This window comes from Micromys minutus, assembly GCF_963924665.1.
Source record: "Micromys minutus genome assembly, chromosome: 25".
Lineage (NCBI taxonomy): Eukaryota > Metazoa > Chordata > Mammalia > Rodentia > Muridae > Micromys > Micromys minutus.
In genome coordinates this window covers 21,211,212-21,239,088 of record NC_137960.1, presented here as the reverse complement: position 1 = coordinate 21,239,088, position 27,877 = coordinate 21,211,212, and the positions used below count along the sequence as shown (strand labels likewise).

The following is a 27,877-nucleotide window of genomic DNA, read 5'->3' as shown; positions in this document are numbered from 1 at the left end:
AAATTGTCAAAGAAATATTGGTAATAGAGTTTATTGAATCTTTTGTAAACAATTAAAAAATTTTTTGTAAGAATAACAGTGCTTTCAAAACCATAACTCATTTTTTTTTTACTTTATCCTGTTCTTTGTCTCTCTGTCTCTCTTTCTCTCTCTCTTTCTCTCTCTGTGTGTAGGTTAATCGACAACCTTGATTATTGGTCCTCAGGTTCCTCCCACCTTATTTTAAGATAGGGCCTCTAACTAAACTCACTGCAATGTCAGGCTAGATGGCTAGGACACCCCGAGAACATGACTGTCTTTACCTTCTTTGTGTGTGTGCATGCATATGCATCTATGCCATGTACCATGATGCCTGCATGAAGGTAAGAGGACAAATTGTTGTCTTTTCATTGTAGGTTTGGGGGATCCAACTAAAAGGTTGTCAGGTTCCAAAGAAAGCACCTTTGCCTGCTGAGCTATGTGACTGGCGCTCCTTCCCTTTTAATGTGGGTCCTGGAGATCGAACTCAGGTCCTTATGTTTGTGAGGCAAATAATTTGCTCACGGAGCCACCACTCCAGCCCTAATATTTTCTTTTTTCAAGACAGAGTCTTGTTGGATAGCTCAGGCACACTTGGGACGCAGGACCCTCTTACCCCAGTTTGGAATTACAGGTACGCACTGCCATATGGGTCAAACCACAGCCCATTTCATTCCTAGCCATCCACACGAATGTCCCCCTTACCTAAGTTCTATAGCAGGTTTGAGAAGGTTCCTTTGGGTCCGGGATGGAACAGACAGTGGTGTGATAGCTTCCTGTTAAAAGGAAACTCAGATTACCTGGCAGTTATTTGGGATGTTTGTACTTCTTCTTCTTCTTTTTCTTTTTTGTTAAAGCAAGTGCATTAAAAATAATAAGGTCGTGTATTAAATCATAACAAGGCTTTGACTTGAAGCTGACCTTCAGTAAAGGCAGAAAGTACTTTATTATTTGGAGAACCATTTTCCTCCTAAGCACCAACACAAGCAATATATTCATGAATAAAATCCCACCAGTGTGAGGCCAGTCTGATGAAAATGAAAAGGCACATATAAATGGTCACACAGCAAGATGAAAGCTATGCTCTTTATGCATGGAAACCATTTTCTATTAGAATTACAAAGAAAGCCAGTTTACGGGAAAAACACGGAGTTTCTCATTATATAAAAATACTTTCTACTAATGTGCTCTGATGTAGAGTCACATTCACTTTGACAGGAAAAACATAAGTGACCATTGCGTGCATCACAACGGAGGGATTGCTATGGATGTCACCTTTGTCATTGCTTGTCAAGTTCACAGAACCTAGGTTAACCAAGGGGCAGAGTCTCAGTGAGGCATTGCCTGGACCAGGTTGGTCTGCTGACATGCCTGTGAGAGATATTTTCCCCCCTTAATTAGGTCTACCAGAGTGCGCAGTAGCAGCCCACCATGGGTGGTGGCATTCCCTAGGTTGCAACCCGCACAAAGGGTAGTCAGTGAGCAGAGTAGTAAGTGTGCAGGTACCCATTCTCTTCTTGCTCTCGACTGTGGATGACACTGGTTCCCTTCAGTTCCCATTGCCTTAACTCCACCCCCAGTAATGTCCGGTAAACAGGAATTGTTAGATAAATATTTTAAGTATCACTGAGTTGGGTATTTTATCACAGCAACAGAGACGAAGCTAGGGCACCTGTAAGTTTTCACACTCCAGCAACTAACAGAGAAGTGGAGACATGAGGAGGCATTGTCTTCTGGAGAGTCTTTGGCAGTGAAGCTATCTCATTCTGAGGAATTCTGAGCACCTGCTCTTCAAGCTATAAATAGCTCTTTAACTTACTTAACAGTATACGATGGATCTGTGACCTGAGCCATAAACTGACGAGTGAAATCAGGTTACCTTTTGACAGGACTATGGGTCCTTGTCCCGCTCTGTCAATGTATTCCCTGTATCTTCTAAGAGAAGCCCAAAATCACACTCCTTATGCTCACTCGGGATGACGTCATTTAACAATAATGACTGGAACGGGTGCACAGTGATTGCAAAGGGGGAGCTAGTAGTCTCCGGCAGGGAACTAGAGTAGTCTCTAGGGCTCACGGTGGCTATTTACTGATGAGGATTATCAAGAAGGGAGCTAGATTTCTGAGTAACATGATAATCAAAGAGATAATTTCCTAGAATCAAAATGCAAGATTTTGTTTCAGGATTTCACTTTGAAACATTAATCATAGTCTCTATTTTTCTTTCTCCCTTTAAAATATCTTCTCCCACACTGGGCCACCCACTCTGCAGGAGAGTTTTTAAATCAGACTTAAATAATAAAAATAAGAAGTTCTTGATATCTTGTAGGAAGAGGAGGCTTAGCTATAGCCAGATTGCTTTCATTTGCTCTTTCCTGTTACCCCAGAAAACACTCTCCACACTGGGGAGAAAAGCTGGAGGGGAGTGGAAACTTAAATATGGCTTGTTTTTCTGCTACCTCCCCACTTGCCCCAGCATGGGAGCCTTGCTAGGATTTCAGCAGAGTGTGGCACATCTGAGATGACCACTAAAACCAAGGCCCTCTGTGAGCCCCCAAGAGTACATAACTGCCCGTGAGCCTTAGGGTAAGAATGACTGACTTTTTTCATTGTCAGTTCAGAATTTTCTTTTCTATTCTGGGATAGACCTTAAACTATATATATATATATATTCATAACATTATAACTATATTTATAATCTAATGTTATAGTTATATGATTATCTGGAAGTGTTATTAATATTATGAATCTATATTATAAATATTTATATATAAAAGAAATATGTATAAATTAAATTAAAACTTTTATGAGACAGACTTCTCTGTGTAGCCCTAGCTAACTTGGAATTCACTCTCTAGACTGGGATGGCCTCAAGGTCAGAGATTCATCTACCTCTACCTTCCAAAAGATGTGATTAAAAATGTGAGTTATCACTGCCTGACAGCACACACACACACACACACACACACACACACACACACACACACACACTCATATACACACATATATGTATATACATGTACATATATGCTTGCACACACACATACATATGTACACACACTTATACATCACATGTACATACACACAGACACACACACACTTTTCCTTTGAGACTTGAGTATAATATAAAAATCAGCTGAGGTCAAGGAACTTGATCACATAGTAATATGAGGCAGCAGACCAATTTGGTTCCAAAAGTATGTGGCTTATTTCAGGGATCATCAGTGCCAATGGGGGGGCAGCAGGAACTGAGAGGATCATACACTAACCATTTTCCTTTCCAATAAGCACTGCCTGGTGCTGAAGACCAGATAGGTGTTGTGGGATCAAGGAGGTCAATAGAGAACCAAGGCAGATACATGTGGATGTGTATATATGTATATATCTGACAAGTTCCCTATGAACCTACTCTGGCTTAGACTCATTCTCAGTGAGAAGATTATCAGGAGAGAAATTGGAGAGGGATTTAACCATCAGTGTGACTCAGTTATAGACTTAAGTAGGCTGAGAGATGACTGAGTTTGGATTAGTTTATTTGAATAGGATTAGATTAAGTTGCTTCCCTAAGAGCAAAAATCAAACCAATTTTATGGCAGGAACAAAAGTTATAGTTCTGCATCTTTGTTGATTATGAAATTCTATCTGCTGTAAAATTTCAAATCTAGGCACAGACAGTGAAAATTATATCTGGGAATGTAGCAGAGGTTTAGATGGGAGAAAGTGGGGAGGAGTGGAATAGGGGAGGGAAGGAAAGGAAAGGGAGGGGAAGAGAGAAGAAGAAGAGAAGTGTGTGCATGTTGGTGAGTGTGCACGTATGTATGTGTAGGGAGGGGAGGTCCCCATACTGGGCATTTCTATCAGTTACTTTTATATCCATGTCTGTCATAGCCATGAGGAACATAAAGTATCATTTTGGTCAAGGTTAAAATATAGCTTGTTCAGTTAATTTTGAATTTCAGATCAATGAAGAATAATTTTCCAATAATTTTGACTGCATACAACCTACACAACACATGGGACTCACCTACATTAAAAAGTGTTCATATGAGCCAGATATTAAATATGAATGTGATTTATTTTTATTTGCTATATCTGGCAACCTTACTCTCTGGTCCTTGAGCCAGTGAAGGAATAAACTCAACCCACACTCTAGTTGCACAGCTATGAATTAATCGGTGGTGACTGTGGACCTGGGGCTGATACTACACGTAATGGCTAAGGCAGTCCTTGCATCATCCAGGTGGGCTGAGCTGGCTCACTGAGGCAACCATTTAAGGCCAGGCAGAGTGGGAAAGAGAGTAGCCTACCTAGGAAGTTGTTTGAGAACACACAAAATGGCATAGTTAGTATTTCTGGGTCTGCGTTACTGCTACAGCACAAATTCAGCTATAAATGAAGTTTTGGGGGACATATTTACGGAGTAGAGTAACACATTCTTAAAAGCTATTGCTTCTCTTCCTCACTCTGGGCAGTCAGGCTCATGAAAGGGACCCTGCAAGTTCTTTCAAGAGCAGGCTTGTGAAATTAGTTAACTCCTATAAAGAAATCTTGATGCGTTATTTTATTTCAACTTGGCATTTTAGTCAAAGGATGTTTCTGAAATGAAGCCAGTGGGAGTCTGGCCAAAGTAGTGACAAGTGATGTCATTCAGAGGAGTGTTGTGTGGAGCTATATGCCTCTAGTTATTGACAACTTGGAATTCATACTGCAATTTCTCACAACTGTTCTGTGTGTAAGTGTAATGCAGGTCGACCAGATGGAGCACTTTACCTGGTTTGGATCCTTGACTTTTAGTAGCTATTTTGAGATCTCACGGTTACAGGTTTCTTGTCCTTAAACTAAGTTTCCCTTTGTATTCCAGAATACTGCTGTGAACTGGATCTTTCTATCCTCTGAGGGCTTTGCTACTTCAAGAATTCTTATTTTCCCTTACTTTTTAAACTTACCTTTTCCTCTCACATATTAACCCATTAATGTTGATTATTAAAAAGCAAAACAACAAAAACAATACAATCATGAGGTTAGTAATTGTCATGACCAACACAATGGTGGCTTTCATTCACAGCAACATTCTCTTTGGTAACTGCCCTACCTTTTTACTTTTCTGCATAGGTTAGTGTCTAAGAGTTTGGGCAACAAACCTGCTTCCTAACAATCCTGGTTAGTTCCTGGACTGGAATGTTTTCTGTTGCTAAGTTCTGTTAGTTGGTGTTCTGCTTTCATTGAGTGTCAGGCAATCAACCTTTCCACCACTAAGCATGAAAAGAAAGGAAGCCAAGAACCATATACTATTTCAAATATATGCTTCACTAAGAAAACAAAATTCCTACCCCCAACTTTTTTATAATTTGTTCTTTGAGAATTTAATAAAATGCATCCTGACCACATGCACCCTCCTCCTCATATTTTCCTGGATAAATGTTTCATTTTCTAATTTTGCCCACTCAACTTTGTGTCCTTAATTGTTGTTTTAAACCTAGTCAGTCAAAATATTGCTGCTCATACGTTCCTGGGTGTGTGACCACTGAATGGAGTATGGCAGATATACCAGGGGCCATATTCTTAAAGAAAAGTGATCCTCTCTCACCTAGCATTGTCAGTTCCTTGGAGGGGCGGTGAGACATCATTTTCAACCACCCATTAGAGCTCGGGTTTTGTTTTGCTTGCACTGTTGCAGGTCTTGGGCATGCTGTCACAGTTGCTATGAGTTCTTATGCATGGCTGCTCTGTTGTGTCTGGGAAATAGTTTCCTTATCGTTTTCTGGCTCTTACAATCTTTCCAGTCTCTCACCTGCAATAATTTCTGAGCCTTGTGAGTAAGAAGTGTAGTTGTCTCGCTTAAGGGTTGAGTACTCTGGAGATTCCTGTTCTCTGTACTTTGACCAGTTGTGGGTCTTCATGGTCATCATTACCTATTGCAAAAAGAAGCTTCTCTGATGAGGGTTAGGAGATGTGCTCCTTCACAGGTATAAGTCATCAGGAGTCGGTTTAATACTGTGTCCATTTAACAGAGCAGTCAAAGGTTCTCCTCTAGGGCTTACAGTAGATTCTTGGTCTTAATAATGGGGAAAACCAAGATAGTTTTTTTCCTTTTGTATTCTTTCTCTCTCTCCCTCCCCCCTCTCTTTTCCTTTTTTGTGTTGGGGTCTCACTGTATAGCTCTGGTTGGCCTGGGACCATTTTGTAGACTAGGTTGGCTTTGAGATCACAGAATTCTCCCTCCTCTGTACCACCACACCTTGCAAAATAAAATTCTTAACATAAACATTATGTTATAAAATATTCCTTTTGTGAGTATTTTTCTCCCATAGGGAAGGAGAGGACTCCCGAGTCTTGCAAAGTGACTTTTCCTGTAAATAATGGAGTTTGGTTAAGGTAATACATAGATATAGAATCATTATTTTAGTGAATTTATCACATTAATATTCGTTGTTAATGGGAAAAATTTTGTGACTGTGACCAGGGTATTGGGAACTCTCTATACTGTCGATATCTAGTTCATTTTTTAACAGTATGGAAGATTGTTTAAAAATAAAGTCTATTAATTTCAAAAAATGGTGTTTTATGTTAAAATACTCTGATGAGCTTTGTCTTAAAGAAAAATAGCAACATACTTGGTTGAACAGTGAGAGTAAGCAGTTTTTAAAACCTAAAAGATTGTCCCCAGGTACTTATTTTCTTCAGATACTTATCTCAGTCTGCAAGAAGGTGACCTGGGTGTTTGCTTCTTGGCCTTACAATGTGCTTAGATGTTTCCTTTCCCTTAAAAGAGCAAAGATTACATGCCACGTAGGCTTCCGGTGGGTAATGCTCAGAAACAAAATGACAAATTGCAACTTAGGGTGCAAAATAATGCTTCATTTTCCCTCTATCAAAATGACTAATTTCTGTGTCCATTGTGGTTGCATAGGTAGCCTGAGTTAGGAAGAGAGAAACTATTAATTTTTTACGAGACTCCAACTTTATAAAATGTATTTTCAGTAATTGAATAAAGCCCATTTTGCTTTGACTGGAGTTTGAATAATTTTCTCTAAAGAAAAACTAGATCTTAGGTATACTCAGAATACAGACCACATGAAGCTCAAGAAGAAGGAATACCAAAATGTGGATGCTTCAGTCCTTCTTAGAAGGGATAACAAAATGCCTATGTGAGAAAATGCAAGAACAAAGAGTGGAGCAGGGAATGAAGGAAAGGCCATCCAGAGACTGCCTCACCTAGGGATCCATCCTGTATGCAGCCACCAAACCCAATCACTACTGCTGATGCCAAGAAGTGCTTGTTGACAGGAGCCTAATATGGATGACTCCTGAGAGGCACTGCCAGAGCCTTACTGATAGATGAGGATGCTTGCAGCCAACCACTAGACTGAGCATGGGGGACCCCAATGGAGGAGTATGAGAAAGGACTGAAGGAGCTGAAGGGGTTTGCAACCTCATAAGAAAAACAACAATATCAATCAACAAGAACCCCCAGATCTCCCAGGGACTAAACTACCAACCAAAGATTACACATGTGGGGACCCATGGCTCCAGCTGCATTTGTAGCAGAGGGTGGCCTGGATAGGAAGAGCAACCCTGGTTCTGTGAAGGCTTGTTTCCCCAGTGTAGGACAATGCCAGGGTGTTGAGGTGGGCGTGGGTGGGTGGGAGGGGAAGGATCCTCATAGAAGCAGGGGAAGAGTGTCTAGGAGAGGGGGAAGATGGGAAAGGGAATAACATTTGAAATGTAAATACATAAAATATCAAAAAAGACAAAAAGTGTTCCTCAAGGAAAGGTCTCTAAGATACAATAACAGGAAAAAACAAGTAATTCACCACAAAAAATAAGCTTTGTTTGCTATTTATATAATATTTGATATAATGAGGCATGTTAGGGAAAAGGAATTAATTGCAACAAGAAACCAGACGATTCAAGGGACATCTGATAGTCATGATTTTGGCTCTTAGAGAGTGAGTGTACTTTTCTTCCAGGGCTGTATCACTTAGCTTCTGTTGCCATGACAAAACACCATGACCAAAGGCATGTTCCGGAAGGGCAAGAGTCTACAGCAGGAAGTGGAAGGAAGAGCAGGAAGGACAGCAGGGGCGGGAAGGAGAGGATCACACCTTAATCGCAACCACTAAGCAGACTGGGGTGGTTTCACAAGAGCTGTCCGCCACAGTCTTTCCTTTGAACATTTGGTTCCCAGTTGGCACCACTGTTTGGGGTGGTTTAGGAGGCGTGGCTCTGCTGCAGGTTTGTATCCTTTACAGCTCTATTTCATTGTGCTTGTGGCTGAGGATGTGAGCTCTGCTTCCGGTTCTTGCTACCATTCCAGGAGCTTGCCGCCGTGCTACCCCACGGAGAGAGGCTCTTAATCCTCTGGAACCATAAGCCCAAATAAACTCCTCCTTTTGTATGTTGCTTTGATTTGTATTTTTTTTTAACATCATATGACAGGAAGTAAATAATACAGGGAGTGAATTGGAAATAGAGTGAGGCCACGAACTCTCAAAACCCATCACCCATGACGCACTTCCTCCAACAAGGCCATACCTCCTACATCTTTCCAAACAGTACCACTATTCTGGGGTCAAATGCTTGACTGCTTGAGCATATAGAGAACGTTACTCATTCTAATGACCAAGCATGCCTTCAATTTTTTCTCTTAAAATTTATTTTTGAGTACATGTATGTATGCGTGTATGCAAGTGGCTATGCGTACACAAGGGCAGGTAACTAAAGAGGCCAGAGGCATTGGCTACCCTGGATCTGGAGTTATAGGCAGCTCTGAGCCTCCCAGTGTGGGTGCTGTGAGCAAAGCTGTCCTCCAAGAACAGAGTGCCACGGGGACGCCTCTCCAGCTCCCCAGTTACTTCTTTGATACTCGCTTTCATTTTGTTTTGAGTGTCATCTTTGCACACCCTAGCAGGCTTCAGTTCATTCATTCCCTGTCTCCTCCTCCACTTCTCTCAGTCAGACATGCATTATTACCAGGCTGTCTCTTGTTATCCAGTGGCCAATTTAGAACTTCTGGGAGTTCCATGTTTCTGATTTTCTATATTTTGCCTTCCTCACAAATATAGCAATGCCCCAGTTCCTATTAGGTTGTTAGTATGAGTAGTTATCACCTGTTTTTCTCCCAAGTGTGATATTCCTAGAAATGTTCTACTTTGATCCTTGGAGTTTGGGGCTCCCTAAGAGATCTATTGATCTCTTAGAGCTATGAGTCTGAGCATGCCCCCTTTTATTTATTAAGGATATTTATCTATTTTTATGTGTATGTGTGCTTGTATGAGTTTATGCACACCACATGTATGCAGGAGCCTTCAGAAGCCAGAAGAGGGCATCTGATTCCTGAGAACTGGAGTTATAAATGGTTGTGAGGCACCAGGTAGGTGCTGTGTCCTCTGCAAGAGCAGTTAAGCATTCTTAAGTGCCGAGACATTTCTCCAACTTTGTTTTGGGAATGGCTATTCCCATTGTACATCCCGAGACACCTAGGGAACGGAGCCAGTGAAGAGGCAGTATGCTGGAGACCTGCTGCATTCTTTAGTTATATGCACAGCTTCTCACAACAGCAGTAGCTGTGTCACAGGGTCTGCACCACAAATCCAGCTCTTCAGAGTTCACCTGTTCTCTGCTGTGGAGAGTCATCAAAGGACCAGGATAGCTTATCTTTAGACCATAGTCATGAATAGCTAGCTTATTGTCTATGAACACAGTCCTTTCTCATCTTGGATGATTCCCCCCCCCCCCCCAGTGGACATCTTTATTGTTTAATAGATCAACTTCTCCAAACTCTAGATGGAATTTCTATTTCCATACTTAGTCATGAACGGTGACAAGGCTAACCAGAGGCTGCACACAGAGAGCTGAGCTTTTACAGCTCACTTCTTTTCACAGGCAGAATCTAAACAGATGCCCTCTACAGTGCGCAATGGTTTTTAGTCACTAAGGAATTAAATGGGATCTTGAAGAACATAGACAAATCCCAATGCAAAGACGAGCTGAGATGCTGTGCTGTTGTTTAAGGGTTCCTGGTGCTGCGTCTTGCACTAACACCAAATGGAGATGCAGAGAACACTAGGTTGGCTTAGGGGCTGTGCACAGGAACCAAAGGCAGGAAAATACTAAACATTGCTGAGAGCATCCACTCCAGGAAGGACTTTACCTTCCAGGAGCTCTAGACTGGCACCACCCCCAGTGCTCACATGGCTGACTTTATCCTCTGTATTCCATTTGGCACAGCAAGTGGCAGTGTCTCCACCACCTATGATAGTGATGCAACCCCTAGAAGTGGCTTTCACCACCTCATCCATGAGTGACTTGGTTCCCCTGGCAAAGGCTTCCCATTCAGACCCCCCAACAGGACCATTCCAAACAATCTGCTTAGCTCGAGCCACAGCCTCAGCATATTTCTTGCTGCTCTCAGTACCACAGTCCAAGCCCATCCAGCCAGCAGGTATACCAGAGGCGACAGTTGCTTGGCCAGTCTTGGCATTCTCATCAAATTTGTCAGCAGTGACAAAGTCAACAGGCAAGGTAATCTTCACACCATTTTTCTCAGCTTTGGACATGAGATCTTTGACAATCTTGGCTCCTTCTTCATCATACAGAGATGTGCCAATCTCCATGTTGTTGAGCACCTTAAGGAAGGTAAAAGCCATTCCACCACCAATGATCATCTCATTGACTTTGTCCAGCATATTACTGATCAGCTGGATCTTGTCTGCAACTTTAGCTCCTCCCAAGATAGCCAGGAAGGGTCGCTCTGGGCTCTCCAAAGCCTTGGCAAAGTAGTTCAGCTCCTTCTTCATCAAAAATCCACCAGCCTTCTGTGGCAGATTCACACCCACCATGGAGCTGTGGGCTCGGTGTGCAGTCCCAAAAGCATCATTGACATAGACATCTCCTAGTTTGGACAGTGAGGCTCGGAAAGCATCAATTTTAGCTGGTTCAGCCTTAATCTTGTTCCCAGAAGCATCTTTTCCCTTCCCTTCTTCCTCCACATGAAAGCGGAGGTTCTCCAGGAGGATGACAGTCCCAGCAGCTGGATTGGCACAGGCATTCTCTACTTCTGGGCCCACACAATCCTTCAAGAACAGAACATCCTTGCCCAGCAGAGATTTGAGTTCTGCAGCAACTGGCTCTAAGGAGTACTTGTCAGGCATGGGAACACCATCAGGCCTACCCAGGTGGCTCATAAGGACAACCGACTTGGCTCCATTGTCCAAGCAGAATTTGATGCTTGGAACAGCAGCCTTGATCTGTTGGTTATTTGTGATCTGGTTGTTCTTCATAGGAACATTGAAGTCCACCCTCATCACGACCCGCTTCCCCTTCACGTCCAACTTGTCCAAAGTCAGCTTGTTAGAGAGCGACATTTTGGCAACAGAGAGAAGTCTAGACGGCCGGAGCTGAGGAAGAGCATCTTGGATGATTTTATATTCTTTTTTTTTTTTTAAACCCATAAAACCCAACTTAGGAGAAATAGCCACTTGTGTTCTGGGGATTGTCTGAGTTGCTAGAGAGAAGAAGCACGCACGTGTACACACACACACATCATGAGCAGATGTGAAGGCCAGCTGACTCTTAGCCAATAAAAGCTTTATCAATGTGCAGAAGGTGCTTTGGCAATGGGCAAAAGAGACATTTTTCTAAGGAGAATTGTCTTAGAGTTTTACTGCTGTGAACAGATACCATGATCAAGGGAACTCTTAAAAGGACAGTATTTAATTGGGGCTGGCTTACAGGTTCAGAGGTTCAGTCCATTATTATTGAGGTAGGAGCATGGTACTGAAGGAGCTGAGAGTTCTACATCTTGTTCTGAAGGCATACAGGAGAAGACTGTCTTTCAGGTAGCTAAGATGAGGGTCTTACAGCCCATTCCCACAGTGACACATTTCCTCCAATCAGGCCACACCCACTCCAACAGGCCACACCCACTCCAACAAGGCCACACCTAATAGTGCCACTCCCTGTGACAAGCATATACAAACCATCACAGGAATGTTGTACTGTTAAGCCGTAGCAATCATGCTTAGGGATGTCATGAAATGACCCATGAAAATGACCTGTCCCCCTCACCTGCTCCTACTAGGAGACTCTCACTTTCTGGGCTGACACTAAGTGACAACTCTGTGATTGGGAGACCCTTTTCATGTGGCTCCTAAGTGGATTACAGGGAGTGGACACTTTAGCAGGCCACGTGTTGCTTCCTGATCCTCCACTCAGGGGCTAGGAGACCTCTGCAGAGTTTAGTGTTCTAGATTTAGAGGAAGGAATTTATGGCTCAGGAGTTTATTCAAATAAATAAATAAATAAATAAATATATAACACACACATATAAACATATAAACTTATATGTATTTATGTACATGTATATATATGTATTTATTTAACCATGTATATATACATATATGCATATATACATGTAACATATGCATATATACATGTACATATGTATATACATTTGCCTTTGTGTATGTGTGTGGTATGCAGGTAGGTGTGGACATGCGTTTATGCCTTTGTGAGTATATGTATGTATGCATTCATGCTTTTGAAGGCCAGAGACTGACATTAGATATCTTCCTTGATTTTAGTTTTTATTTTTATTTTTGTTTTTTTTCTTCCTTGATTTTAAAATTAATTAATTTTGCCTTATGTATATGTTGAATGTGGGCATGCCCATGCCATGGAGCCTGAGTAGAGTCAGAAGACAGCCTTGGACGTTCGTCTTCGGTGTCACACTCTGAGATAGGACCTCTGCAGTTTGATGCTATGCACAGGTTAACTGGCCCGGAAGCTTCCCACCTCCCACCTCCCCAAAGCATCACATCTTGGTTGCAAGCATGAACTGCAGGGCCTGGATTTTTCATGGGTTCAGGGGATTTGAACCCCACTAACTCAGGATTAATGACAGTATTTAGAACTTCAAAGACTGCCATATTTTTCAATCCTTATTTACCATAAGCTCACACTGTCCTTCCACAGGAGACAGACAAAGTCACATTTTCTTCGTGCCGTCTTCTCTGGCTTCACTCACATAAGAATGTACTGCCAACTTTGAAATTCCTCCTGGTGAGAAAAATATATCCTACTTTTTGGTTTTTGCATATCTGACTAATCCAAAAGCAATGCCAGAGCCAAATCTTTTCCATAAAGGGATAATAATAATTAAGTTGTGTTAGAAGAAAAAAATTGCCTATGCCACAGCATCCGTACATTGATTATATTTGATTATTTGACAGAATGCATGGAGTTCTTGCAGGAAGAACCTCACAAAAAAATCTCGTATATATATTTTTTGTTAACTCTAGCTCATTACTCTGTGGTACAACTTTGAGACTATTTAGATTGCTTATGTTTTGTAGAAGAATCTGGGCACACCTCCCCTGTGAGACACACTAATAATGCCTCCCTGTGATTAGGAGAAGCACCATTGCGCAGAGAAGAAGTAGAAATGTACTTTGGCAGGAACCGATGGTTGTGCACATCAGCATGTCTCTAGATCCGAGGAATGTTCGATAATTATGTGCAATTAGCCCCAAAATAAGTCTCGGTTCTTCTTTGGGAACATCCACAGAATCTGGTAGGAAACCAATGTTCTAATTCGGGGGAAAAAAAGACCCAGACTGACAGGTGGAAAATAAATTCGTGGGCATTCTATAGAGATAAATCCATGTAGGTGAGAATAAAACAAAAAACGAAAATAAAAATATGGCTTCGGGACAAGGAGAATTGTTCTCCATCAGCTGGGGAGGTGGCAATGTCTTGACATTGGAGAAAAAAGCCAAACCAATGTTTGGTGGTCTGTGGTTATTGTTAATGTGAGATATGTTTTTGTCTTTTCTCAATGCAGATACCATTCTACACCTTCCCACTATTTCCTTTCCTAATAGGCAGTTGTTCTTTCTCCAGGTGCCAAGCCCACCTTCTCATTAGCTGTAAGGGAAGCTGGAGGTGGGGCTGTATGGTAGGAATGAGGAGAATCCCATACCTTCCTCCCCAACCCCCCAAAGGCTGCAGAGCACCCCAGAAGCGGTCTATTCACTTAAAACCGGGATTAGTTGTCTTAGAGATTTTTCATTTTTTTTTTTTTAACACTGTAAGTTGGTGAACCCTTTCTGGGAAGTCGATCTTGGCTCATTTCTTTTACTTTTGTCTCTTCAATCCATGATCTAAAGGACAAACTCTCTTGCTGCGAGATACTTGGGAAGGGTGGGTTCAGAGCCTCCCTCTGCTGTATAAGGCCGTCAGAGCTGGGGCTTCTGAGCCGGGCAGTTAAAGCTCAAAGTGCTGTTATGCTGTGAAGGTTGAAGAATCAGAGCAAAGAGCCACTTTTCAAAAGCGAAAATGTTATGTGAAAAAGCGAGCCTTTCTCAACAGAATCCAACCCCTTCCAAACATCAGAAGTTACTATTTATAATGTCACCACACACCTAAAGTCTTGTTAGTTAAAATGGTACAGAATATCACGGAATCTTGCTAGCTTGCTACTAAATAAACGCTTCCACGTTATCAATGCCAACTCTCAATTACCCACCCCTGGTTATAAAGAGACAGAAAAACACAGGCAATTGCATCCACGGAATGTTAAAAATCCTTTAGGCATTCATTACTGTTTCTTCCCCAAGCTTCTCAAAGGAATAGTCTTGTTTGATCTGCGCTGTTTCTGTTTCTTCCTCACCCCCTCTTTGGACGGGCGTAACTGGGATGCTCTGTGCTGAGGGCTTTAGGTGAGAGAGAAGCAGAACTCCACAACTTTGCCCATCTGGAGTGGTCGGTCATTCCACGGGGCGCTCTCTTAGGTGGGCAAAGGATTTCTTTCCTTCACGGGGTCTTTTTCGAACCTGCTTTTGTTAAAAAGCCCACGTCTTGCAGAGAGGCACTTCTTACAAAGACTTATGCATGGGTGTCGTGCCCTTTCCCGTAAATGAACAATAGTAAAGTGTATGTAGAACCTACCCCAGAAGGTCCCCGGGTTTTTCAATGGGGTCCCAGTTCTTATCAACCGTGACTTTCAAGAACACAGTCTGCTGGCGGCTCCTGTATTCACCAAAACCAGCAAGCATGGAGTCCCAGGGATAGACAGCCAGTGGGCGGAGCTGTGGGAGGGATAAGGTAAAGGGCTTCCTTTTGCCCAGGAGAGGAAATGGTTGCAGACTAGAGGAATCCAGGGCATTTTATTTGGGAGTTGAGGAGGAGCTTTTTTTCTTTTTTTTTTTTCCGGAGACTTATGGAGATGGCAGAAGGATACTTTCGTGGGGACAAGATTAGCAGAAGAATAAAGATATTTCTGAGAACAAACAAACAAACAAACAAACAAAAAGAGCAACCAATTTAGGGGATGATTTCTATAGGAGAAGAGAAACAGGAAAGATGATTTGGTTAGATTTAGAGTGAGGTGGTTTAGGAGTTAGGATGAAAGTTTCCTGTTCAGTAGAGGATGCTTGTAGGGTTGTGATTGGTGTGGAAGAATGACAATGGAGGAGACTAGGGGCAGAAGGGTTTATAAGGCTGTTTTACTGCTTCAGATAGACTCCTGGAGCCACGGGAGTAGGAGAACAAGTTGCCTGTAACACAGGCAGGCCTTGTATGTGTGAGCCTCCTGAATGAGTCTCCTGATGATCTGGGACTATAAGTCCATGCCGCTATGCCTGGGTCTAATTATACTGGTATATATTAATTGTATGTATTAATAGACACGTTTGGAATTTATATACATAGACATTCTCTGCATGTGTATGTGTGTGCTCTGCTTTGATCCTACCTACCTTCCCAGCAGCTCTCAGCTGCCCATTCATTGCCTGTCCCTCTGAGTCGCCTTACTATTCTCTAGTAGTTCCTATGTAACTTACCCGCCGCCACCACCACCATCACCATCATCTAATTCTAGGGTCCACATAAAAGAAAATAACTCACACTTGTCTTCTTGTGTCTGACTTATTTCATTTAACACGATGAGCTAAATGTAGTTCATTTATTTTGTGAGTTAAAAGCGGTTTCTGAGACAATGCATTTAGACATCCCTCATAAAAATTGTCATTGATAACATGTGTCATAACTCACACAGAACAGATATAACGGCATTTAAAACACCGTTTGATCATAAGCTGAGGCCTGACAGAGTTTACAGTTGATTTGCAAATTAAACCACAGAGCAGTTGTTGATGGCACTGCTAACTTTCATAAGGATAAAACGTATTTCTATTTGAACCCTAAATGGTGGTTTTGGTCCTGTCTTAAGGGGAAAAAAGGATGCTTCTTATAAATCAGTTTAGTTCTGTTTGCTTTATGAGCTGAACAGAAGTACAACCCCGAGTTTAATGAAGTACTTCACGCGTTCCCTCATAAGTCTTTCTTGGAAACCTAAGGCATCCATGTTATGATAGACCATCAGCAAAAGGGAGGACAAGGTTCATTATTCCAGAAATATTACTATCCACAGGTGTGCACGGCAGTGGAAATTTATTCTGATGGTTACTTTGCATTAAGTTAATAGACACCTCCAATCACAAACAACCAAAAATGGACCCTTGGTAAGAGTCGAAGTTAGAGCTCTTATCTCTCCTTGGCGCATTTTATCTTTCTGTGTTGTCTTTTTCTTCAACTTTGGATTAGTTTAGGATTTAATTTTTTTCCCCTGGCTTTCATCTGTGTGTATCATGTCTGCATATATATACATGCACACATCTATATATATAATATTCAAGGATTAAGTTTCCAAGGTTATTTTATTTCATATATAGGTATGCATGTATGCCGTGTGTAGGTGCTCACGGAGGGCAGAAGAAGGTGTCAGATCCCCTGGAGACGGTGTTATTGGTTGCTGCGAGGCCCTTGAAGTGGGTTCTGGGATCTGAACTAAGGCCCTTCGGAAGACTAGCAAGTACTCTTAACTAATGAGCTGTCTCTCCAGTCCCCAACCCATGGTTTGAGGTTAAAAACAGACCTTTCATTTCCTTTGTTTTAGAATAGTGTGTGTGTCTGTGTCTGTGTCTGTGTGTGTATATTTGTGTGTGTGTGTCTGTGTGTGTGTTTCTGTGTATGTGTCTGTGTGTGTGTTTCTGTGTGTGTGTATATATGTATGTGTGTATATATGTGTGTGCTTCTGTGTGTCTGTGTATGTGTTTGTGTGTGTGTTTATATATGTTTGTGTGTGTATATATGTCTGTGTGTGTCTGTGTGTGTGTGTGTGTGTGTATGTGTATGTCTGTGTGGGTGTGTGTGTTTCTGTCTGTGCATTTTCGCAGGTCCCCATGCCATGGAATGAGTGTAGAGGTATCAGAACCAGCAGCCTCGGGAGTTGGTTCTCACAGCCCACGTGGTTTGAAGCGAGGTCTGTCTTCATTCGCTGCTCTACGCTCTTGGCTAGTGGACTGAGAGTTTCTGGGGGATTTTTTCGTCTCTCCCTCCTGTTCTCCCACAGAGTTCAGGACTGTAGTTACAAACATACTGCACCTGGGTTTTTGTGGTTTCTGGGGACCCAAACTAAGGTCGGCAGGCTTTTGTGGCAAGTACCTCACCTGATGAACCATCTCTTCAACCCGAGGACAGCTTTAATAGTACAGAAAAGTCATAAAAAGCAGCAGCACAGAGTCCTGGGCCTTTCTCCTTCTTCTGCTGCGACATCTTATGATCCATTTGCCACAGCAAAGAAGCCAGTGCTAAGGTGTCTCATCATTTAGATTTCCCCTTTTCTGCTTCAGGATCTGACCCGAGACGTCACGTGACACTCAATCACTGTATCTTCCCGGTCTCTTCTGCTCTGAACGTCTTCCAGATTTTCATCACTAATAATTTTCATGAGTACTGGTTAAGTATTTCGTAATTGGCCCTTCTGTTAGTGTACTTTTTGCCACTGAGAAAAAATTCCTGAAGAGGGGCTGTAGGGATGGCTCAGCAGTCAAGAACACCGGATGCTCTTCAGAGGACCAGGGCTGAGCGCCCAACATCTACATAGTGGCTAACAACTGTCTGCAGTTTCCGCTCCAGGGAGGCCTGTGTCTTATTCTGACCTCCACGGGAACCAGGCATGCTTAGACTGCAATTATACACATGCAGACAAAACAGTCATACACAGAAGATAAAAAATAATAAATCTTACAAATACCTGCATGCCTCACTTACAAAGAGGGAACACATACCGAGAAAAAGTTGGTTTTGACTCGTACTTTCAGAGATTTGGTTCATGATAGGTTGGCTCCCTGGTGTTTGCCCTGGAGTTAGGCATCACTCTGTGGTGAGAATACAAGGCAGAATGAAACTGTTCACTCTGTGTGGATAAAAGCAGCAGGAAGAGTGTCACAGTCCTACAGTCACCATCTGAGGCACAGACCCAGAGTCAGAGCCATCTACTAGGTCTTATCTCATCAGGGTCCTGTCACCTCCCGGAAAATAGCACTACCATGGGACTAAGACTTCAACCTGCACACCTTTGGGTGATTGTCAAATTGTCAAGACCCAAACTAGAGCTGTCTTTAGTTAGGATTTCCATTAAATGTTATGATATACATACACATATGTTTATATATATATATATATATATATATATATATATATATATATACACACACACATCATATATATAGAGAGAGTTGGTTAGTTTGTGGTTAGTTTGGAGTTTGGGATGTTGGAGGAAGACTACAGAGATACAATAATGTTTTCAGATCCCATCAAAGGCACATAACTATGTACATAATTTATACACATGTATGCTGCCAGAGTCAACTCCCTTACCAAATTTCCTCCATTCCTACACCTTCCCCCTACTCAGCTGTTGGGAAACAAGTCAATTGGCAGCTCACTCCAAGGCGATGGGCATGCCAGATATGTAAAATAGTTATTTTTTTTCTAATAGGAAGGTGGCCTCTTTCAATTGTTTATTGCAGCTTGATTTTGATTTCTGTTATAATTTGTTGTTTTTCCTTTTTTTTTTTTAAGAGAAGACAAGGCACATATGTTTGTCAGGGTCCCTTAGAGAAACAGAACAGATAGGATGAAAGTGTATCTCACTACAAAGGGGTTTTTAAAGATTTTTTACCCCACATCAGTAGAGGGGTTTCAACAATGGCTGCATGCGCAGGCAGGAGAGGCTGAGAAAAGGTAGCTGTTTCGGATGCTTGAATATTGAAGTGTCCTGAAGGCCTGGAGGAATTCCTGGAGAGCTGCTCCTTTACAGTTCCCACTAGAAGGCTGAAAGAGTTGGGTCCCAGTGGAGTTAATGTGCTCAACCAAGGAGGAGCAAAGGCAGGCAAAGAGAAAGCAGGCTGCTTTCACCTCTGGCCTCTTTGCATGTGGGCCTTGGTGGGGAAGGTATTGCTCACCCCCCTGGGGGGGGCATTCCCTACTCAGAGAATCCTTTCAGGAAACACCCTCATAAACCTACTCAGAGGTGAGTCCCTTAGTTTTACCAATCCAGTCAAATTGACAACTAACATTAAACATCTCAGAGTACATATAAAAACAATATATTTTATTGCATTTAAGGTACCATCTTAAATACTCAAATTTGTAAATATTTATCTCAGATATTCTAATGTATACTTGGGGAAAATGTACGTGTTAAAGTCAATGCTAACTCTATAGTATATTCTAGTTGTCTTGAGGGAAATTCCCCAAGTTCTTTTAGATATTTTTAATATAATTGTACAGTGAAGAAATTCTTCCTTGAAATCTTAGATGTAGTCATTTAAGAGTTGTTCTGTTTCACAGATTGGAGGCATCCATCCGAATGAAACCCCTGCAAATGTACACGTGTGTGTGTTTCAATACAAAGTATTTATCCTTGTTTTCTCATTCTCTATTTTGTTCAGAGTAAATTAACTTATATTTCACTCATGAGATTAGAACAGTACCGACATATTATCCTTTCCGTGTAAATTGTGCACAGCTATTCATTATTTAATTCACTTTGCTTCATCCCTTCCTGCTTTGTGCTTGGCTCATTTTCTCAAACACTGAACCCATGTGTAAAGAATCAATCATAGCTTATCGCAGTTGAACATCTTTGGAAATTATCTAATTCATTTCTTACTGAATACGTTAGGTAAGAGACTTGGAGCAGGTGGTCAGGTGGTGAGGGCAGAGTGAGATTGGAAGCCCTTCTTCCCATGATGCAACAGTGCTCATTTTTCTATCGCTCAGAAATTCTACTCCAAACAAGGTTCCATTGTTCTTAACCAGGCTTTCAAATGGGAGAAGGGCTAGGTTGACTTAGCTCTTTCTTCCTCTTCTACTCTAGCCTAAGTTTTTCCATGAAGCCAGAGACATTTACCCTACACAACCTTTTTTTTTTTTGTTTTTTAATCATCATTATCTTTATCACTAACCAAGGAAATACAAGCTCAGTTGTGAACTGAATTCACACACACACACACACACACACACACACACACACACACACACACTTCATCAATAGCCAAGGGCATTCTGATCCTTTTTCTGTCTGCTGAAGGCATCAGTACATTTGAAAGACATCTCTTAGATCAAGCCTAGAAAGCATTGTATTATTAATGTACCTTAAAATTAAAGGAGAGATATCCTGAAAGCACCCGAAAGCGAATCTTGAGGGAACCCATTCATCTCTAACGCAGTGATTCTGCCAGATAAAGAAATGGAAAACATTTTACTCTTCCTAGATTTCAAATGATGTTAGCACATATCCAATTTATCTTTTATTAATATTGTTCACGTACCAAAAATATCCTCATTACTTACATATATAACTTTTGAAAATGCAAAGCAAACAAACCAAAAAAAAAAAAAAAAAATTCCAAACAAACCCCAAAATAAAACCCTAGAGTTAAAAACAGCAGTGTTTATTTATAAGTAGACAGTTTGATGGATTCTCTGTACATTGTTAAAGAGTGGGGCATTGTTCCGGGACTAATCAACTTGCACTCAGGACATTGATCTTAAATATTCAAACTCTAAACGAAATGAGCAGAGCTCCTTCTCATCCCGTGCAGGCTTGACTGGGCAGGCCCGTGCACTCATCCTAGTAGAGCCATGGGCTCGTGTTTTAGCTTCTTCTTGTTTATCTTTAGGCCATTGCCCCGGCCCCCCTTGAGTCAGACAGTTTTGCATTCATCAGCAAAGTCTTTCTGACATAGTCGTTTGTCCTTAATGGATTTACCACTTGGTTTGAGATACTGGAAATGTAGACCATGAGCTTTGTTCTGGGCTAGAAATACCCTGCCATGTGTTATCTGGTAATGTTTTTACTCTGATTGTTGCGAAGCAGTCCCGATAATGCCAAGTTCAAACTTTAAGCCTTGGAGAATATCATGCCAACTCAGTGTTTTGGTTCTTTCAGCAATGGCCCCTTGACTCCGTAGTGTTTTCTCCAGAGGTCCTAGTATTTGTTGTATTTCCTATACCAACTGTTTTTCAGGCCTCACTAGCTAGAAGGGACAAGAAAGTCCTCAAGAACACCATCACTGTGAGTGTCTTTGTTTGGCTATTTCAGAATCCTGGGACTTTTACACAGCTTTCCCTTGTGTTTGTGAGGTTAGTTCTTTATACCCAGATCCCACTGGGAGAGAGCTGGTCTCCAGAAGTGCTGACAACCTGAGAGCACAGGTAAGACCACCACTTCTGCTCTGAGGAACCCAATCGGAGACTTCAGGACACAAGAAAGGAGAAGCAGTTTGGGAAAGGATCCTTTCCACTTCTGTATGCTCCCAGAACTGACCCTGTGCTACAGCTCTCTGTACCCAGACCCTGCTAGGAAAGCGCTCTTCCCCCAGTAGTGCTGACACACAGGCTTACAGGAGGGTCAAGCCACTGTCAGAATCAGCAAACCAGCAGAGATAAGCAGATGGCAAGAGGCAAGTCCAAGAACCTAAGCAAGAGAAACCAAGGCCACATGGCACAAAGACCCCTTCATGTTAAAAGACTTGGAAAGATTAGAAATTCAAGACCCATACCTAAACATAGTAAAAGCAATATACAGCAAACCAATAGCCAGCATCAAACTAAATTGAGAGAAACTTGAAGCAATCCCAGTAAAATCAGAGACTAGACAAGGCTGCCTACTCTCTTTGTATCTATTCAATATAGAAGTTCTAGCCAGAGCAATTAGACAAAACAAAAGAAGCTCAAAGGAATACAAATTAAAGATGAGGAAGTTAAAATATCACTATTTGCCAATATGATAGTATAATTAAGTGACCCAAAAATTTCCATCAGAGAACTCCTACAGCTGATAAACAACTTCAGCAAAGTGGCTGGATATAAAAACAACTCAAATAAATGAGTAGTCTGCCTCTACTCAAAGGATAAACAGGCTGAGAAAGAAATTAGAGAAATGACACCCTTCACAATAGTCACAAAAATATGAAATACTTTGGGTGACTCTAATCAAGCAAGTGAAAGATCTGTTTGACAAGAACTTTAAGTATCTGGACAAAGAAATCGAAGATCTCAGAAGATAGAAAGATCTCCCATGCTCATGGATTGGCAGGATTAATATAGTAAGAAAGGGCAATGTTGCCAAAAGCAATTTACAGATTCAATGCAATCCCCATCAAAATTCCAACTCAATTCTTCATAGAGTTAGAAAGAGCAATTTGCAAATTCATTTGGAATAACAAAAATCCTAGGATAATGAAGACTATTCTCAACAATAAGAGAACTTTTGGGGGAGTCTCTATCTCTGTCCTCAAGCTGTATTACAAAGCAATAGTGATAAAAGCCATACGGTATTGGTACAGAGACAGGTAGGTTGATCAATGGAATATAATTGAAGACCCAGAAATGAACCCACATAATATGGTTACTAGATCTTTGACAAAGGAGCTAAAATTATCCAGTAGAAAAAAGATAGCATTTTTTAACAAATGATGCTGGTTCAACTGGCAATTAGCATGTAGAAGAATGCAAATTGGTCCACTTAAATCACCTTGTACAAAGCTCAAGTCCAAGTGGATCAAGGGCTTTCACATAAAACCAGATACATTGAAGCCAATAGAACAGGAAGGAGGGAAGAGCTTAGAATATATAGGCACAGGGGAAATTTTTCTGAACAGAACACCAATGGCTTATGCTCTAAGATCCACAATTGAGAAATGGGACCTTATAAAATTGCAAAGCTTCTGTAGGGCAAAGGACACCATTATTAGGACAAAACTGTAACCAACAGAATGGGAAAAGATTGTTGCCAATCCTACATTCAGTAGAGGACTAATATCCAATATATACAAAGATCTCAACAAGTTAGACTCCAGAGAGTCAAATAACACTTTTATAAATGAGGAACAGAGCTAAATAAAGGATTTTCAACTGAGAAATATTGAATATCTGAGAAGCACCTAAAGAAATGTTCAACATTCTTAGTCATCAGGGAAATGCAAATCAAAACAATTCCAGGAGGAGATTCTACCTCCTGCCAGTCAGAATGGCTAAGATAAAAAACTCAGGTGACAGCAGATGCTGGCAAGGATGTGGAGGAAGAGGAATACTCCTCCATTGTTGGTGGTAATGTAAGTGGGAAAACCACTCTGGAAATCAGTTTGGCGGTTCCTCAGTAAATTTGACATAGCTATACCTGAGTTATATATAGCTTTATGTGAGGACTTATCTATACCACTCTTGGGCATATACCCAAAAAATGCTCCAACATATAACAAGGACACGTGCTTCACTATGTTTATAACAGCCTTATTTATCATAGCCAAAAGCTGGAAAGATGTCCTTCAGCAGAGGAATGGATACAGAAATTGTGATACATTTACACAGTATGTTATTTACTCGGCTATTAAAAGCAATGACTTCATGAAATTCTTAGGCAAATGGATGGAACTAGAAAATATCATCCTAAATGAGGTAACCAAATTACAATAAATCACTCACTGATAAGTGGGTATTAGCCCAAAAGCTTGGATTACCCAAGATACAATTAATAGACCATATGAAACTCAAGAAGAAGGAAGACCACAGTGCAGATGATTCAGTCCTTCTTAGAAGGAAGAAAATATTCACAGGAAGAGATGCGAAAACCATGTTTAAAGCAGAGACTAAAGCAAAGGCCATCCAGAGACTGCCCCACCCGGAGATTCAGCCCATATACAACTGCCAAACCAAGACACTATTGCTGATGCCAAGAAGCACATGCTGACAAGAGCCTGATATTGCTGTCTCCCAAGAGGCATTGCCAGAGTGTGGCAAACAAGGAGGCAGACATGCACAGCCAGCCATTAGACTGAGAAAGGGATCCCCAATGAAGGAGTTAAGGAAAGAATTGAAGGAGCTGAAGGGTTTTCCAACCCCGTAAGAATAACAATACCAACCAACCAGAGCTCCCAGGGACTAAATCACAACTACAACTGAGGAAATTCAAGAAATCATCAGATCCTACTACAAAAGCGTATACTCAATAAAGCTGAAAAATCTGGAGGAAATGGATGAATTCCTAGACAGATACCAGATACTAAAGTTAAACCAGGACCAGGTAGACCAACTAAATAATCCCATAACACTTAAAGAAATAGAAGCAGTCATCAAAAGCGTCCCAACCAAAAAAAAAAAAAAAAAAAAAAAAAAAAAAAAGCCCAGGTCCAGATGGGTTTAGTGCAGAATTCTATCAGATATTTATTGACGACCTAATACCAATACTCTCCAAACTATTCCACAAAATAGAGTCAGATGGAACACTACCCAACTCATTTTTAGAGGCCACAATAACCCTCATTCCTAAACTACACAAAGGCCCTATGAGGAAAGAGAAATTCAGACCAATCTCACTTATGAACATTGATGCAAAAATACTCAACAAAATACTTGCAAATGAAAATTCAAGAATAGATCAAAATGATTATTTACCATGCTCAAGTAGGCTTCATCCCTGGGATGCAGGGATGGTTTAATATATGGAAATCCATCAACATAATCCACCACATAAACAAACTCAAAGAAAAAATCCACATGGTCATCTCACTAGATGCTGAGAAAGCATTTGACAAAATTCAACACCCCTTTATGTTAAAAGTCTTGGAAAGAACAGAAATTTAAGGCCCATACCTAAACATAATAAAAGCAATATACAGCAAACCAATAGCCAACATCAAAACTAACAGTGAGAAACTTGAAGCAATCCCACTAAAATCAGGGACTAGACAAGGCTGCCCACTCTCTGCCTACCTATTCAACATAGTACTGGAAGTCCTGGCTGGAGCAATTAGACAGCAAAAGGAAATCAAAGGGATACAAATTGGAAAGGAAGAAGTAAAAATATCACGGTCTGCAGATGATGTGATAGTGTATGTAAGTGACCCCAAAAATTCCACCAGAGAACTTCTACAGCTGAAAAACAAGTTCAGCAAAGTGGCTGGATATAAAATTAACTCAAACAAATCAGTAGCCTTCCTCTACTCAAAGGACAAACATGCGGAGAAAGAAATTAGAGAAAAGATACCCTTCATAATAGTCACAAACAATATGAAACACCTTGGTGTGACTCTAACTAAGCAAGTGAAGTACCTGTATGACAAGAACTTCAAATCTCTGAGGAAGGAAATTGAGGAAGATCTCAGAAAATGGAAAGATCTCCCATGCTCATGGATTGGAAGGATCAGCATTGTAAAAATGGCCATCTTACCAATCAAAATTCCAACCCAGTTCTTCATAGAGTTGGAAAGAGCAATGTGCAATTTCATCTGGAATAACAAAAGACCTAGAATAGCAAAATCCATTCTCAACAACAAGAAAACATTTTCGGGAATCACTATCCCTGACCTCAAGCTGTATTACAAGGCAGTTGTGCTAAAAACTGCATGGTACTGGTACAGAGATAGGCAGGTGGATCAATGGAATAGAATAGAAGATCCAGAAATGAGCCCTCACATATATGGTCACTTGATTTTTGACAAAGAAGCTGTAAACATTCAATGGAAAAAGGACAGTCTCTTCAACAAATGGTGTTGGTCCAACTGGCACTCAGCATTCAGAAGAATGAAAATAGACCCTTTGTTATCTCCTTGTACAAAGCTCAAGTGCAAGTGGATCAAAGATCTCCACATTAAACCAGGCACACTGAAACTATTAAAAGAGAAAGTAGGGAAAACTTTAGAACACAGGCACAGGAGAAAATTTCCTGAACAGAACACCAATGACTCATGCTCTAAGGTCAAATATTGACAAATGGGACTTAATGAGATTGCTAAGTTTCTGTAAGGCTAAGGACAGTTTCAAGAAAACAAAATGGCAGCCAACTGATTGGGAAAAGATCTTTACCAACCCCACATCTGATAGAGGCCTAATATCCAAGGTATACAAAGAACTCAAGAAATTAGACACCAGAGAATCAAGCAACCCTATTAATAAATGGGGTACAGAGCTAAACAAAATGTTCTCAATTGAGGAATATCGAATGGCTGAGAAGCATCTAAGGAAGTGCTTAACATCATTAGCCATCAGGGAAATGCAAATCAAAACAACCCTGAGATTCCACCTCACACCAGTCTGAATGGCTAAGATCAAAAATTCAGATGACAGCAGATGGTGGTGAGGATGTGGAGAAAGAGGAACACTTCTCCACTGTTGGTGCGGTTGTAAGCTGGTACAAACACTGTGGAAATCAGTCTGGCCATTCCTCAGAAAACTGGACATATTACTACCTGAAGACCCAGTTATTCCACTTCTGGGCATATACCCCAGAGAAGCCCCAACATACAACAAAGATACATGCACCACAATGTTCATAGAAGCCCTATTTATAATAGCCAGAAGCTGGAAAGAACCCAGATGTCCTTCAGTAGATGAATGGATACAAAAATTTTGGTATATTTACACAATTCAGTACTACTCAGCTATCATAAACAGTGACTTTATGAAATTCTTAAGAAAATGGATGCATCTAGAGAATATCATCCTGAGTGAGATAACCCAGTCACAAAAGAACAGACATAATATGCAGTCACTGATAATTGGATACTAACCTCAGAAAGCTCTGAACACCCCAGAAACAAATCACAGACTATATGAAGTTCAAGAAAAACAAAGGCCAAAAAAAAAAAAAAAAAAAAAAAAAAAAAGAAAAAAAAAAAAAGAAAATGAAAAACCATTATGCTTAATCTTTACACACCAAGAAAACTTTGACTATTTCCAGGTCACATCTTGTTTTACATGTACTTTATGCTCATTGTAACTAGTCAGATTTTAATGCATACTATCAAACCTTTAAAATAATCAAGTGCTGACAAAAATGTATTTATATACTTTTATGCAAGAATGCTTAAAATCTGTACATTTATCTTTGTTTATTTAAATAAAGTTGTTCAATTTGTAAAAAAAAACAAACAATAAAAAGAAATGGATAAACCGTGGCTCCAGCTGCATATGTAGCAGAGGATGGTCTTCTTGGGCATCACTGGAAAGAGAAGCCTTTGGTCCTGCTAAAACTTGATGTCCCAGTGTAGGGGAATGTCAGGGTGAGTAGTTGGGAGTGGGTGGGTGGGTGGGGGAACATTATCACAGAAGCAGGTAGAGGGGAATGGGATGGGTTTATTGAGCAGAAACTGGGAAAGAGGGATAACATTTGAAATATCAATAAAATATATCCAATAATAAAAATATTTACTATTTAAAAATTATCTCATTTGCTTTTTTTTATTCAGATACACTTAAAATCATTTTGTGCATTTGAACCATTAGAATTTTGAATTGAATAAAACTCCACATGTTTGCTTTATCTTTATACTTAGAAATATTTATTCACGTGTCCTTGATTCCCACCATAGACCATTACTTTCCCACAAATCCCCGATTATTTTTTTTTAGCGTGGTCAAACCAGACACACTGATGTTGGTACACTTGCATGACTAGTCTTTGCCCCCAGCTACAAACTTGCAGTTTCTCTGAAAGGGGAAGTAGCCT

The 27,877-nt window shown here is 40.9% G+C and overlaps 2 protein-coding genes across 3 annotated transcripts in view; one reads left to right on the top strand and one right to left on the bottom strand.

Moving 5' to 3' along the window:
* Positions 1-27,877, top strand: part of CTNNA3 (catenin alpha 3) — a gene marked incomplete at both ends in the record, with an annotated part of 1,359,521 nt that overhangs the window by 75,308 nt on the left and 1,256,336 nt on the right. The window lies entirely within an intron of this gene.
* Positions 9,914-11,422, bottom strand: LOC308436579 (phosphoglycerate kinase 1-like). Its single transcript, XM_080937547.1, has one exon. The coding sequence runs from the start codon at positions 11,382-11,384 to the stop codon at positions 10,131-10,133; it is 1,254 nt and encodes a 417-aa protein (XP_080793673.1). The 5' UTR covers positions 11,385-11,422; the 3' UTR covers positions 9,914-10,130.

Bases quoted from the DNA above. Each gene is read 5' to 3' on its own strand.
- LOC308436579 (XM_080937547.1), bottom strand. From the start codon at position 11,384: ATGTCGCTCTCTAACAAGCTGACTTTGGACAAGTTGGACGTGAAGGGG.